This window comes from Phacochoerus africanus, chromosome 9 (genome assembly GCF_016906955.1).
Source record: "Phacochoerus africanus isolate WHEZ1 chromosome 9, ROS_Pafr_v1, whole genome shotgun sequence".
In the NCBI taxonomy this organism is placed as follows: Eukaryota; Metazoa; Chordata; class Mammalia; order Artiodactyla; family Suidae; genus Phacochoerus; species Phacochoerus africanus.
Window position 1 is genome coordinate 115,305,490 of NC_062552.1, and position 13,645 is coordinate 115,319,134.

Below are 13,645 nucleotides of genomic sequence, written 5' to 3' on the forward strand. Positions count from 1 at the left end.
AGGGGCAGTGATTCTAGTGCCGTGACATATTAACGTGTCCTTTAGAAGATAATTTAAAATTGCACTGTTACAATGCCAGATTCCTTATTATTCCCTTTTTTTAAAAAAAGGTCTTTTTCTCTATTTTACTAGAATGCTATTTCTTTAATTTAGTTCAGCCTTTTTTTCCTACTAGGGGTGCAACTTATGTCTCATTTCAAGGACACTTAACTGATACAGATATTTAACAGGCAAGCAGATTTTGTTTTATGGTAAGGTGACCCCACCCTCAATCACATTTCCTTCTTGGATTTAGGGTAGCACATGTGTGTTTGTATGTCTGCTTGTCTCTGTGTGTGAGTAAGAAGACAGGCAGAAACTGGAGGAGGGAGAAATAGCCTTTGGACAAGCAAATTTATTTTTTAAAACAATGAATTAATCTTAAGAATTTGAACTGAAGCTCTCTACAAAATTTCCAGGATCCTAGAAACTCCGAAGATAAAATTATGAATATAGTTTTGACAATATCTCATGGGGCTATCATTCACAATACTGTCCTGTGAAAGCTGCTAAGAGAGTACATCTTAAAAGTTATCTTCACAAGGAAAAAAAAAACTGTGGGGTGATGGACCTTAACTGATTGTGGTAATCATTTCACAGTATATACATTTATCAAAGCATTATGTTGGGTACTTTTAACATAATGCTACATGTCAATGACAACTCAGTAAGATTACAAAAAATATGTAATAACCTATATGGAAAAAAAATCTAAAAAGGAACATAGATACGTGTAACTGGTTTACTTTGCTGTGCACCTGAAATGAACACAACTAAACGCCAATAAAAGTCAACTAAACTCCAATAAAATTTATTTGAAAATATATATATATAGATATATCTTATGAGATTAATATTAACAAACAGCATTTGCTTTCAATCAAAATGACTACTTTTGAAGAACAATTATTTACATTTCAAAACCAAAAAAAAATTAGATCTTCAAAGTCACCTAGAAGCATCTGCAACAACTTTTTCCACTCATACTATTAACATCACCGTGGAGACGCCACACTGCGAGAGCATTAAGAACACAGAACAAATTCACTTTGTTGAGAAGGAGCATGGTTTTGGTTGGTAGAGGACAGTTCCAACTGCTCAAGACCTCTGCACATCTGACTTGACTTCATGTTGAGCCACAGACCTCTCCGCTGGTTGAAGCTGACGCGCATCTATTAACAGAGAAACTAAAACCCACCAGAGGTACTGAGCCCCAGAAGCCTTAGAGTTATCACTGAAAATTAAAGAAACTACCTCATAGCACAATTTTCCATTGAGGTCACGAAAGGAGAACCATGGAAGGGGTCTGACCAGCTTTTTAAGGCTGTGCCTTGTTTATACAACTTCATGCAGATCAGCTGCTAAGGCAGAGAGTAGTAGCAGGTGACTGGTGGAAAAATAAAAGATAAAGCTAAATCCTACATCTCCTGCTTTCAAAGAACGATTCCCTGTTCTGCTTTCACTCTCCAAACACTTACTTATGTCTAGTGACGCTCTCCTTGACCTCTGGTCCTCTAGCCTTTTTATCTCAAAGTCTCTTATGCAGAACTTCTCGGTTTCATGCTTCTTACGACGGCAGCTTCGAAAGAGCTGGCTGTCGTTATTCCATATCACCCCATAATTCAGGATCTACACCCCATCAAGCCCTGTTCCTTGGTCTTATTTTTTTTCCTACAAATTTTTCTCGTCCTTCAGATACACCTCATGTACATCAATCCCACACATTCTGGTTCTCATCTCCGCCTACTCCTCCTCCTCCAGACCACCTAAATCTCCCTCGATTGCTCCTTTTTCTTGTCTCGTATCTCAAGGACGTTCTTAACATGATGAACCACACACTCTTGAAATGAATTTCTTTTTAATGTCATGCCAGAGTCATCTCACATTTGTTTTTTCTTCTGGTTTTTGCTCCACATTCTGAGAGCACTCTTTGTGAACGCATTCTGGCACATCAAAATCATGATAAAGTTCCGACTAAGACACACCTATTTATCAGGGCTGTGAATTAGTCATATTTACTTTGAAGCATGGGTGGTCCTTCAGTTTCTGGTTTGCTGTACACTGTAGACTGCAAGGATCATGAACCATTCTAATCGTTAGATACTCAGCAGGTATCCTCCCCTCTGCAATTTCTGAGATGAAATTAATGCTGGAAAGTGAAACTTCAATGTTTTAAATACCTTTTAGCTCATGGTGAAAGGATGACTCATGACAGAACTGTCTGCAAGGCAGGGGTGGCATTCATTATTGAGGATGCTCCTTGGCACCACCTTTATAAATACCTCTCCGATTTGCTTCTTCAGTGTCTTATGAATTCTACTGATTAATCTGACACTTGATATAGTCATAGATCAGCTGGTGTTTTGACAAAATTACTACTAACAGAGATCAGAGAGCACCAAAAGGAAAATTGTTTTTTAGAGATTATTTTCCACATCGAATTCCTTTCCACTGACAGCTGAAATGAATACAAGTTTTAAAAGCAAGCGAGAGGCAGACAGAGCACACAGATGAAAACATTTTTATATTTCTTGTAAACACGCAGTGGTACAGGAAAATTATTAAAAAGAGGTACGCTCTCTGTATTACAAGATTTAGAAAGGCTGAAAAATACATAGAGAAGAAAACTCATCAGGCCTATATGATGCCATTAGAAATAAATTACAACAAAACCTAAAAAGATGTTAATGATATAGAATTAAAAGGAAAAAAAAACCAGAGCTGTGACTTAAACACATGGGTTTATTCTAGAGTCAACAAATCACAGCCCAGAAACCCAATCTAGTCCCTGCCACCAGCGTCCGATTTAGAGGAGAGCAGAAACAATACGAAGGGAGAGGAGGCAATTACAAGGAAACAAAGCACGCCGTAGGAAACAATCACACATCCTCAGTTCTGACAGAAAGCTATATTCCACATCTGGCAAATGTCAAAGGTAGGCATCTGTCAAGATAATACCAACATTATAATAATCTTATCATTTGGAGAAGCCTGTGCCAAGCCGGCAAATTTTATCCCAGAGGAACAAGCCCAGTCAAGAAATCTCCAGTGAGCCATGAATCCTAGTAGGAGCATGATGAGACCCAGACCTGAATCTCCACATCTGCTCCTCAAACATCTTAAAGGACAGCAAGAAGGGCTATAAACCACCATGACTACTCCTTCAGCCCAACTTAGAGCCTAAGAAAACCCATATACACCAAACAGTACGCTGTGAGCAGGTTAAGAAAGAAAAGAGCAGGGCACAAGCACCCATGGGAAGGTAAGAAAACACAGTGAGAAAGCAAGAGATAAATCAATGTACAAAAATTAAGAGTGCTCGGCTAGATAATGTGGCGGAAGAGAAGGCTTCATTTACAACCGCAGCAGAGGATGGGATACCTGAGACTAACAGAAGAAATGAGGGTAGGAGGAAATTGATAAAACACTCTTGAAAGTGTTAGGATTTGATTTCCAACACAGGAGAAGACATACCATGTTCTTGAACAGGGACAACCAATATCAAAAAAAAGTCAATTCTCCCTAAATTATTTTTTATATTTAAAACAATCACCACAAAAAACCAACCCTAACAAGTTTTCCCCTCCAGATCGTATGAAAAAAAAGAATGTAAATATATGTATGACTGGGTCACTATGCTGTACAGCAGAAACGGCACAACACTCTAAATCAACTAACAAAAATAAAATTCAAAAAACAGACAATTTGATTCTCAAGTTCATGTTGAAAATAAGCAAACATGATGGGCTTCTCTGAAAAATAAGAGAAATGAAAGGTAAAGGGGGAAGGGGTCTAGACTTGCCAGGTATTAAAACATACTGTAAAACTCTGGTAAACGAAAATGGTGGTAATGAGTCAACCTAACAAACAAGTTGGCCAGTCAGTCCTGCAACCAACCTGAACATATAGGAGAATTTAAAAAATGAAAAAAGGCAGCACCTCAAGTCAGTGTAAACTTGGACTTTTTACCATATGGTGTTTAGAAAACTCCATGTGGATGTTCTTCATGCAAAAAATAAAACTGTGCAAGTACTGAAAAAACAACCACTGGTGAATTCCTTTATAACCTCAGCAGTTGAGGAGATCTTTCTAAACATGACTTAAAATTCATAAGCCATAAAGACTATTTTTAAATAAATACTACTACATATAAACTTAAAATTTTTACATGGTTCTATCACAAATGATGAATCTCTCAGAGCACCTAGAAAATTGGGAAGAGAAAAATAGGCAAAGGGGACAAATAGACAATTCTCTATTTGCGAGATACATGAGCTTTTAAACATACTGAAAGATGTTTAACTGCAGTAAAATTTGCATATTAACTCTACACCGACACACGATTCCCCATCTATGAGATGGCAGATATCCAGAAATTTGAGAATTTATGCTCTGCACTCTAATACCATGCTGCTGGGAGTGTAAAATGGTACAACCCCTATGGAAAGGTATACACAGGAAATTACAAAAATTATGGATCAAGCAATCTCCCTACCGGAATCAAGCCTACAGTTTTTCCTAAGCAAATGGAAATGACATGTGCAAGTTCTACCCTGACTCAGCAAAATGAAAGGCTGGAAATGACCCAAGGATCCAGTCATAGATATGCTATGGTTAGGTATGCTATGGAATGAAGTGGAATACTATGTAGGGATGAAAAAGAATGGGGAGGATCTTTATGAACTGATACAGAGTAAACCCTAGGATACACTGTGAAGTGAAAAGAAGAAAAGTCAGAATGGGACACAGAGCAGGCTACCTCTGGTTATGACTGATGACAGGTGACTTCAAAACACAGCACAACTGGAGTTAGCTTTTTCACTTCTTACTTTGAATATTGACAATTAAAGGGAATGTATCTTGCCTTTCCATTAGAAGCTATACCTAGGGTAACCAAAAATTAAAGTGGATGAGAGAAAGCCATACTTTACAAAAGAACACCGACTAATAAATATAGAAGAAATGGCAAATTCAGAAAAATCACTATTTTGCAACTCATAATGAACTAGCTGATTTAAGCAAAGAATTATGAAGTGTTAAATGTTAAAACCATACAGTGTCAAAACGTCACACAGATTTTATTTTCACTTCTAAGGGAAAAAACGTAACTCTATTATAAAGGAATCAGATTGTCATCTCTGTAATTTAGTCTTAGTGTTACTAACAACCAGATAATAGATTTCTCCTGATGCGATATAATATGAAATATGCCACATCACCTATGGTGTGTCCCAGCTAAAACACTTAATGTCACTCTATACAGACTTTAGCTCTAAGTTCTCAGATGCCAGAATTCAGCAGAGAAATAAGCTAAAGACACTACAAAATACTTTTTCAGACCAATAGGCCAAGGATATAAAAAGGGAATGTTCCAGATTAAGAAACTTCAGGGATGGAATAACCATGCAAGTGTTCCTGGTTTGGGCAAATCAGCTGTAAAGGATATTATGTGATAATGAGTGAGACATGAATGAACTTGTGTGGTAGATGGCCACGAATTCTTTGTAGTAACGTTATTAAGAAGTGAAATCTAGGAGTTCCCATCGTGGCGCAGCAGAAACAAATCTAACTGGGAACCATGAGGTTGCAGGTTCGATCCCTGGCCTTGCTCAGTGGGTTAAGGATCCGGCGTGGCCGTGAGCTGTGGTGAAGAAGTGAAATCTATTGAGGATGTGGAGCAAAGGGAACCTTGTGTGCTTTTTGTGGGAATGTAAATTGGCGCAGCCATGATGGAAAACAGTATGGAGGTTCCTTAAAAAAACGAATACAGAACTTTCACAACCTTGCAACTCCACTTCTGGGTATTTACCTGAAGAAAACAAAAACACTGACTTGAAAAGATACGGGCATCCCCATGTTCACTGTAGCATTTATTACAACAGGCAACATACGTTAACAACCTAAGTGTCCATCAGCGTGAATGAATGAATGAAGAAAGAAAATGTGGGGTGTGTGTACGTGTGCATGTATGTATATAAGCTGGAACATCATTCAGCCATTTGCGACAAAACGTGCACCTTGAGGGCATGATGCCAAGTGAAATAAGTCAGACAGAGAAAGACAAATATCCATGATGTCACTTATAAGTGGATTCTAAAACAAACCAACGCACCAAGCTCAGAGACAGAGAACAGACCGGTGGCTGCCACAGGCAGGGGCTGGGGGGCTGGGTGAAACGGGTAGAGTCAAAAGACACAAATTTCAGCTGTAAAATTAAGAAGTTACAGGCATGTAACGTAGAGCATGGTGACTATTATGAGTAATACTGGACTCTGCAAATCTGAAAGTTGCTAAGAGGGGAAATCTTCAACGATCTCATCACAACAAAAAAAATTTTGGTAACTACATAAGGGGGTGTGTGTTAGCTAGACTTACCGTGGTGATCACTCTGCAATATACACGGATATCAAATCGTTAGGGTGCATGCCTGCGACTAATACACTGCTTTAAGTCAATTATACCTCAATTAAGAAAATCTTAAAAAAAAAAAAAAAGACACAAAAAGAAGTGATGCCTAGTTCCCTACTCATTCAATCTGGGTTTATGTTACAAGTGAGGCTGTGTGAATTGCAGAGCTGGCCTCAGAAGGCCTTGCAACCTCTGCCTTTGCCTCTTGGCTGTCTTCGGGAGTTACCCTGAGACGTCCATGAAATGAAGAAGCCTGTCTACGACACCACAGGATGAAAGGAAAAGAGTGGTGTCCCAGCCAACAGCAGCACCAACTTTCAGATAAGTGAAAGCATCTTAGCCCTTCAAGCCTGGCCAACTCTCCAGCTGACCATCAGATGACCAAGCCCAAGCTAAATCAGCAGGGATCTGCCCAGCCAACCCATAGAATCATGAGAAATTAAACCACTGTTTAAGCAATGAAATTTTAGAGTGGTTTGTTATACAGCAATAAAAAACATGTATCACTCGATATTAAATGAAATGAAAATTTATTAACCAGGAAAGGTAGACATCATTAACTGGGGGGGGGGGGGGAAAGCTAGTTACAAATCCTACACACAGGACAACATTACTTTGATAAAACACACATGCATCCAGACACACAGACAGACCTAAAAGGATAGAGAGATATGTGTATAAGAAACTCCGGGAGTTCCCGTCGTGGCGCAGTGGTTAACGAATCCGACTAGGAACCATGAGGTTGTGGGTTCAGTCCCTGCCCTTGCTCAGTGGGTTAAGGATCCGGCGTTGCCGTGAGCTGTGGTGTAGGTTGCAGACGCGGCTCGGATCCCGAGTTGCTGTGGCTCTGGCGTAGGCCGGTGGCTACAGCTCCGATTCAACCCCTAGCCTGGGAACCTCCATATGCCGCGGGAGCGGCCCAAGAAATAGCAAAAAGACGAAAAAAAAAAAAAAAGAAACTCTGGGAAATGAAAATATTTTTTTTTATTTTTGTTTTCCTGTTTTCTATGTGCATTATATGCTTTTGTAGTAACAAAGCAGTTGTTATTCATCAGACTAAAAGATCAGCTGGTATGGTATTAACTTATTCATCAGACTAAAAGATCAGCTGGATCCTGAGAAGTTTGACATGTAGATTCTTTTTTCTAACCTTATGACAGTACACAAAAACCAAAGTTAGTTAATAAGCCTTTAAAGACAGTTTATGGGTGAAATCATCTCCCCCGGATTCATATACTGAAGTCTTAACCCCCAATACCTCAGAATGTGACTGTTTTGGGGTTTAGGGCCAATTAATTTATTACGTTATTAAACATGAGGCCATTAGGGTGGGCTCTAATCCCATCTGACCGGTGTCATTACAAAAGAAGAGGAAATTTGAACCGAAAAAGCAACACCCGGGATGTGACTGCACAGAATGACCACGTGAAAAGGCAGCAAGAGGGCAGCCACCTGCAAGCCAAGGAGAAAGGCTTAGAACAGACCCTTTCCTTACGGCCCTCAGGGGAAACCCAGCCTGCTGGCACCCCAGTTTGGGACTTCCAGGAGCCAGAACTGTAAAAAAAAAAAGGAGAGAAGAAAGTTCTGCTATTTAAACCACTCAGTCTGTGATATTTTGTTAGGGCAGCCCTAGCAGACGAGAACGGCATCTGGAGAACTGACCTGGTGTGTGTTCTAAGCACTGCAAACAAAATAACTGAACGTAATTATTTATGTCTTAATAAAATAAAAAACAGTTCATAACAAAATCATGTGCTGGATTTCTGAAAAGTTTTGCCTTTTAAAAGTCTCACAACAGCTATACAACATGCACAGAGAATGAGGTGAACATATCTGCGTGGAGAGGAGGTGGAGGGCCTTTCCAAATGCACGGCCTCTCCCAAGACGGAACGAATACGCTTTCGAGTCTACTTTCTCCTCTTAAGCTGGCGCAAGAGATAGGTGTTCTTGCCTTGGTTTGTATTTATTTGTTTGTGGGACACCAACAAAGAGCAAAAATAATGGAGCATCAACAACAAAAAGGCAACATTATCAAGGGCTACTGTTGTTTAATCAAATACACGCTATTTCACTCATCTACTTTTAAGTTAAACTATTATTTACAAAAACTACACCATTTACAATAAAGAATTTTTAAAAGGCTGAGTACAGTTATGGTCAGAGAATAGAAAGCAGGAAAGAGGGAGACAAGCTGTCGTGTGGTGGTACAAGGGCCAGGAGTCTGGGTTCTTACTGCTTCTGGCTCTACTAGCTGTACGACCTCAGGCATGTGATTTACTTTTATGAGCTGGTTTATTGTAAAGAGAGATGCCTGGACAAAAAAAGAATCATTTCTCAACTAGTCTTCATGGACTCCCTGAAGCTTCCTTGGCAATTCTGGGAGGGAGAGGACCAGAAATACACTGTAGGGTCTGGTGCCCTGAAGCTCAGATTCAAGCAGTGCTACTCTATTCCATTTGTTTTCCATTTGAATGTTTGCGTTTTCACTTGATGGAAGGGTTCCACTGCTAAAGATGTTGAAACCATTATGTTGAAATGCTTTGTCCCTACAACCTTCTGGGTAAAAATACGGAAGGAATATGCACTTAAAAATCAGTAAATATGCCCTTAAAAATCAGCTGAGCAGACATCCACAGGAGGCAGAAAGAAGGGCTGGAACAACGGGCAGATGTTGACATTAGTGGGCAGCAGGGACTCTGACGGGACAGGAGAGACTGTGGTCTGTGTATTGCAAAGACACGGGCTGGCTGGTTGATGGCAAGCACTGCAAAATGAGCCTAACATGTAACTTCATTACTCGAAAGTGAATGCAATTTTAAGCATCATTAATAATAGTATAATTTCCAAAATGAGAGCATTCAATAACACTGCCACATAATATATATACACACTATTTCACACTATTCCATATATATATATATATACACTAAAACACCTGTTTGTAATACCAATAGTCAGACCTGAGTTCCAACTTCATTCTCAAGCTTATCCCACGTGTGGGACTGCAGGAAATGCAGCTTCCAGAACCTTCACCATCTCTAAATGAGGGGACCCTGGTGGAGGTGTGGTGGTTATGATACTATGGGTAATGCCCAGCATGGCGCTGGCATACTGAAGGCACTCAAGAAATAGCTTACCGAGCCCTATGTGAAATTCTATCTCACCTAAGCCTCAGAATAGATCAATCAATAGGGGACTGCACTATATAAATGCAAATTCCAACAAGAATGGGATGAAAATTGCAACAGAACAAATACGATGGCAGAGTTTAACACCAGAAGCACTGCCATTTACTTCTAGTAGGAACAGAAAACGGCACAAGTTTTCTGCAAAGTAATCTGAGAATATCCAGAGGATGTTTCAAAGTCCATACACAAGGATCCAAGACTATCTGGCAAAGGAAGGGATTCAGAAAGTATCTGTGGGTAGAATGAGAGTGATCGAGGGGTTGACTGGTTAGTGGGTTATCTCCATTAAACGCAGGTTTTTCACCAGAAAAGCAAAGCATCGCTAAGCACAGAAATCCTTTCTTTCTTCTTTATTTTCCCCATCCATATCCACTTGTTGTCCCAAACCTGCATATTCCTAAGAACTCCTAAAGCAGAAAGCGGGGCCCACTTCACCTTTCAGCTCCTCACACTGGAATGGAAGATAGCACCTTAGTGACTCAAGTGTTTAAGATGAATAAAGGAGCGTGGACGAGAAGAACGTAAATTCCTTCAGGGTGGGACATCCCAAATCCAGGGCGATTCATGATGTTCGAGGGAACGCCACCACGATGAGAAGAATGCAAGTCAAAGGATTCCGCTTCTTCTCGGGCTGAAGCATGCCGCCCTCCGAGTGCATTACAACTCAAGACCCGTGTTTCTGTAAGAAGTCCAAGGTCTGACGACAACGGACACTTACCTAAAATGAGATGAAGTTTGGTTTCTGTCTGGAAAGCATAGTGCAGCGTCACCAAAAACGGCGACTGTCGGATGTGCTCCAGGACCTGTCGTTCCGTCCTCGTGTGCTCAGTGGTTTTGGCCTTTTGAACTATTGTCGCCTTTTTCAAAACTTTCATGGCGTACAGCTTTCCGGCATCGTGACCGCTTATTTTACGAACCAGAAATACTTTTCCATAAGCTGAAGAAGAAAGAAATAAAAAGAGTTAAAAGGCTATACAGGCAGAGCGGTAACTGCGCGCAAGCTGAGAAGTTAACAACGCACAAAAGAAGATTCTTTGAATGGAAAAAAGGATCCTTACAGCTGTTTCCAACAGTTCTTTGATAGATTTCTCCAATTTTATGCCCGATATGTTTCCGGGTCTAACCTTCAGTTTTTACAGATCTAACCGCTGCTGACAAAGTTAAGCTTTCACTCTTGTACTGTTATTCTCCCCTCAGTATTTTTAGCTGTAGGAAACTAGCTGTTATTATGGTCAATTAACCACAATCCAATTCTGGAACAACCAGGACATTTTAGACATCAGATGAAAACCTCTAGGTTTTGCTACCATTGTAAACAAATGAAAACAGTTCTTAGCAAGAATCTCATACGCACATTTAAGTCAAGTACCTCTCTACTTGTCTAAAAAGCCTAAAGCAACATAAGCTGACAATTACATAAATAAGAGAGACCTTCAGATGTAAGAGACACTAAATTGCAAGCAACAGCAACAGAAGCCCCTCTACATCTCTGGGCAGTACTTCATGTTGCCACATTTTCCCTAAGAAAGGGCTTGAATCCAAGCAGGACCCATGGACTTTCTGCGTTCCCCATGTCTCCTCCTTTAGGGAATAAATTCAGCCTCCATGACCTTCCCTGAGTTTCAAAGGACAGGTTCAAACAGGTGCTAATCAGGGAAGGGAGGGGATGCAAAGACCAGGGAGAAGCCCTCAAGAGACAATAGCGCAGCTTTGGGGCAGGATTCTGGTTCCTCCTCCTTGAGGAATATAGATAACAGTATCTTTGAGTTCTGCTCAACTAGCCCCTGCCCAGACAAATGGAAGACGTTAATGAAGCATCCTTTATCCTGGAAAGAAGACCACCAGACCCCTGAACACCAGCTTTGAGAACAACGCAAGCTTGCCTCTACCCTGATTCTTATCTGCGACCTTATCTCCCACTCCCCAAACTATAAAACCACCTCCTAATCCCTTCCAAAGAGGGCACGGTCTTTAAGGCAGTGGTGTGTTGGGGCCTCCTTTGCCTGGCAAAGCAAGAAAGCTATCTTTTTCTCCTTCACCCAAAACTCTTGTCTCTGCATTTCTATTAGGCAACAGCGGACAGAGGCCGAGTTTCAGCAACAAGCTAAATTGGGCAAATCCTGTGTACAGTGCCGCTCCCCAAGGTGAAGGCATCAGGGTCATATGCCACATGGATACTGTGCCCAGAGCAGGAATCTGTGCTTACTTTCCTAGAAAACGGGGGCGAGAACAGCAAGAGGTGGGAGGAAGGCGGAGGAGGTAAGGCAGGTCAAAACACTGAGAGGAGGGGTAGGTCCCAATTCATCCCCACGAGGTATAAAGCCTCTTCCCTTTTCAAAAGGCAAACACCTCCTGGGATGGCTGAGCCCAGGCCCACTTCTGAAGAGCTTGCATCAGACGGTTCCGGAGTGTGGCTGGGTCCTGACCCAGACCCCAGCTTCCACAGACTCGGCCCACAGCCCAGTATTGAGCACATAATTCTGTACCAATCCACCCCCCTGGAAGAAGACGGCTTTAAGAGAAGGGTTCTTGGACTCTGATGTTATTCAGTTCAGTACTTCAGGAAGGAAATTAGTGCTGCCGCTTGATATGCAATGGTACTGATACTCGTGAGGAAGGAGAGAAGTAACACTTACGTAACCACTGGCTACGCAGGCTCCGTGCTCCACAAGTTGCACGTGTTGATTCACGGAACCCTCAGAACAGCCAATCAAGTTTGTACTTTTAGTAATGCCATTTTGCAGATGAGGAAACAGGTTCAGAATACTTTGGGAACTGGCCAGAAGATTTGGGTAAAAAGTGGTAGGACTGATTCAAATGTAAGCAGCATGATTCCAGGGACCACACACTTAACCATAAACGATTTTTTTTTTTTTTTAAAAAGAGAGACAGATTCTTCATGAATACTAGAAATTGGATGTCCTGGATCTTAATAAAATCAACCCCAAAAGCACACTGAACACATTCTGGAATACAGAAAAGGCTTCACAAAAAGTTTGTGTCTTATCTCATGGTAAATAACACAACTACAGATTGAGATTTTAGCAAGGTGGAAGTGAACCAAAAAAGACAATGACAACTCTAAGAAACTAACAAATTAGCCTAAAGCATAAAAATGAAAAAAAGTGAATCTATTCAGAAGTAGAGGAATGAAGCTGGACAACATGCTAATGAAGTGTTCCTTCCCCAGAGTGAGGCGCTATATAAACTCAGGAGAAAGTCTAGTCCTCTACACGTATGGGATTTTTGCGTCTCCTGCAGTCATGCGGCACCTGCTCTGAGTTCCTGTTCTCTGAGAATCCCATCTCCTTAGAAACTATGCCATCCATCAATCTCCGACCAGTAAAATCTTTCTACAGCATCACCGAAGGACGGCCATGAGCTTCTTCCAAGCGCTCATGTGTGTCTTTCAGCCCCAGTGCTGACCCTGTGGCAGACAGACCACAGGGTGTGAGCAGCTAAGAGCTGAGTAATGTCAGGCACTTTAGACATAGATTAACTCATTTGATTCTTATAACATCCCACTGTGGAGGAGGGGAGAATGACCTCCACTTTCCAGAAGAGGAAACTGGAGCGTAGAAGAGGTGGGTCGCTTGTCCAAGGTCACACCTGCCCCAGGGGTCTGACTCCTGCACCCACCCTCGCATTGGAGAATAATCCCATAGGCAAGTAAACAAGGAATCAGACATCAAACATGAGTCACCACACAGGGGAGGCGCTACTACTTTCAAAGAGGACAAGGTTAAGTAAAGCGGCCCATTTTATTGATGGGGATCTAAATATTAATGTTCCCTACCTTGAGTAGGAACAAGCCTTTCCATTAACATTCACCTGTCAGTCCTTCTATACCTTCTGGACTTACAAAAAAGAATAACTTAAAAATATTTTAAAATATCATCATGTCTTCTCATGGAAGCAAAAGGTCCTTATTCCTCAAATCAATCTAAAAGTAAATGACTTTAGGGAGTTTCCACTGTGGCTCAGTGGGTTAAGAATACAACACATTGTCC

The 13,645-nt window shown here is 41.1% G+C and overlaps 1 protein-coding gene across 2 annotated transcripts in view; it reads right to left on the reverse strand.

Annotated features, from left to right (window-relative positions):
- RPS6KA5 (ribosomal protein S6 kinase A5) overlaps window positions 1–13,645 on the reverse strand; it is a 187,952-nt gene that overhangs the window by 97,154 nt on the left and 77,153 nt on the right. For both annotated transcript variants that reach the window (XM_047795605.1, XM_047795603.1), the window contains exon 3: window positions 10,354–10,572. In XM_047795605.1, the coding sequence (XP_047651561.1) occupies window positions 10,354–10,572 (219 nt within the window). The remainder of the gene's footprint in view (window positions 1–10,353; window positions 10,573–13,645) is intronic.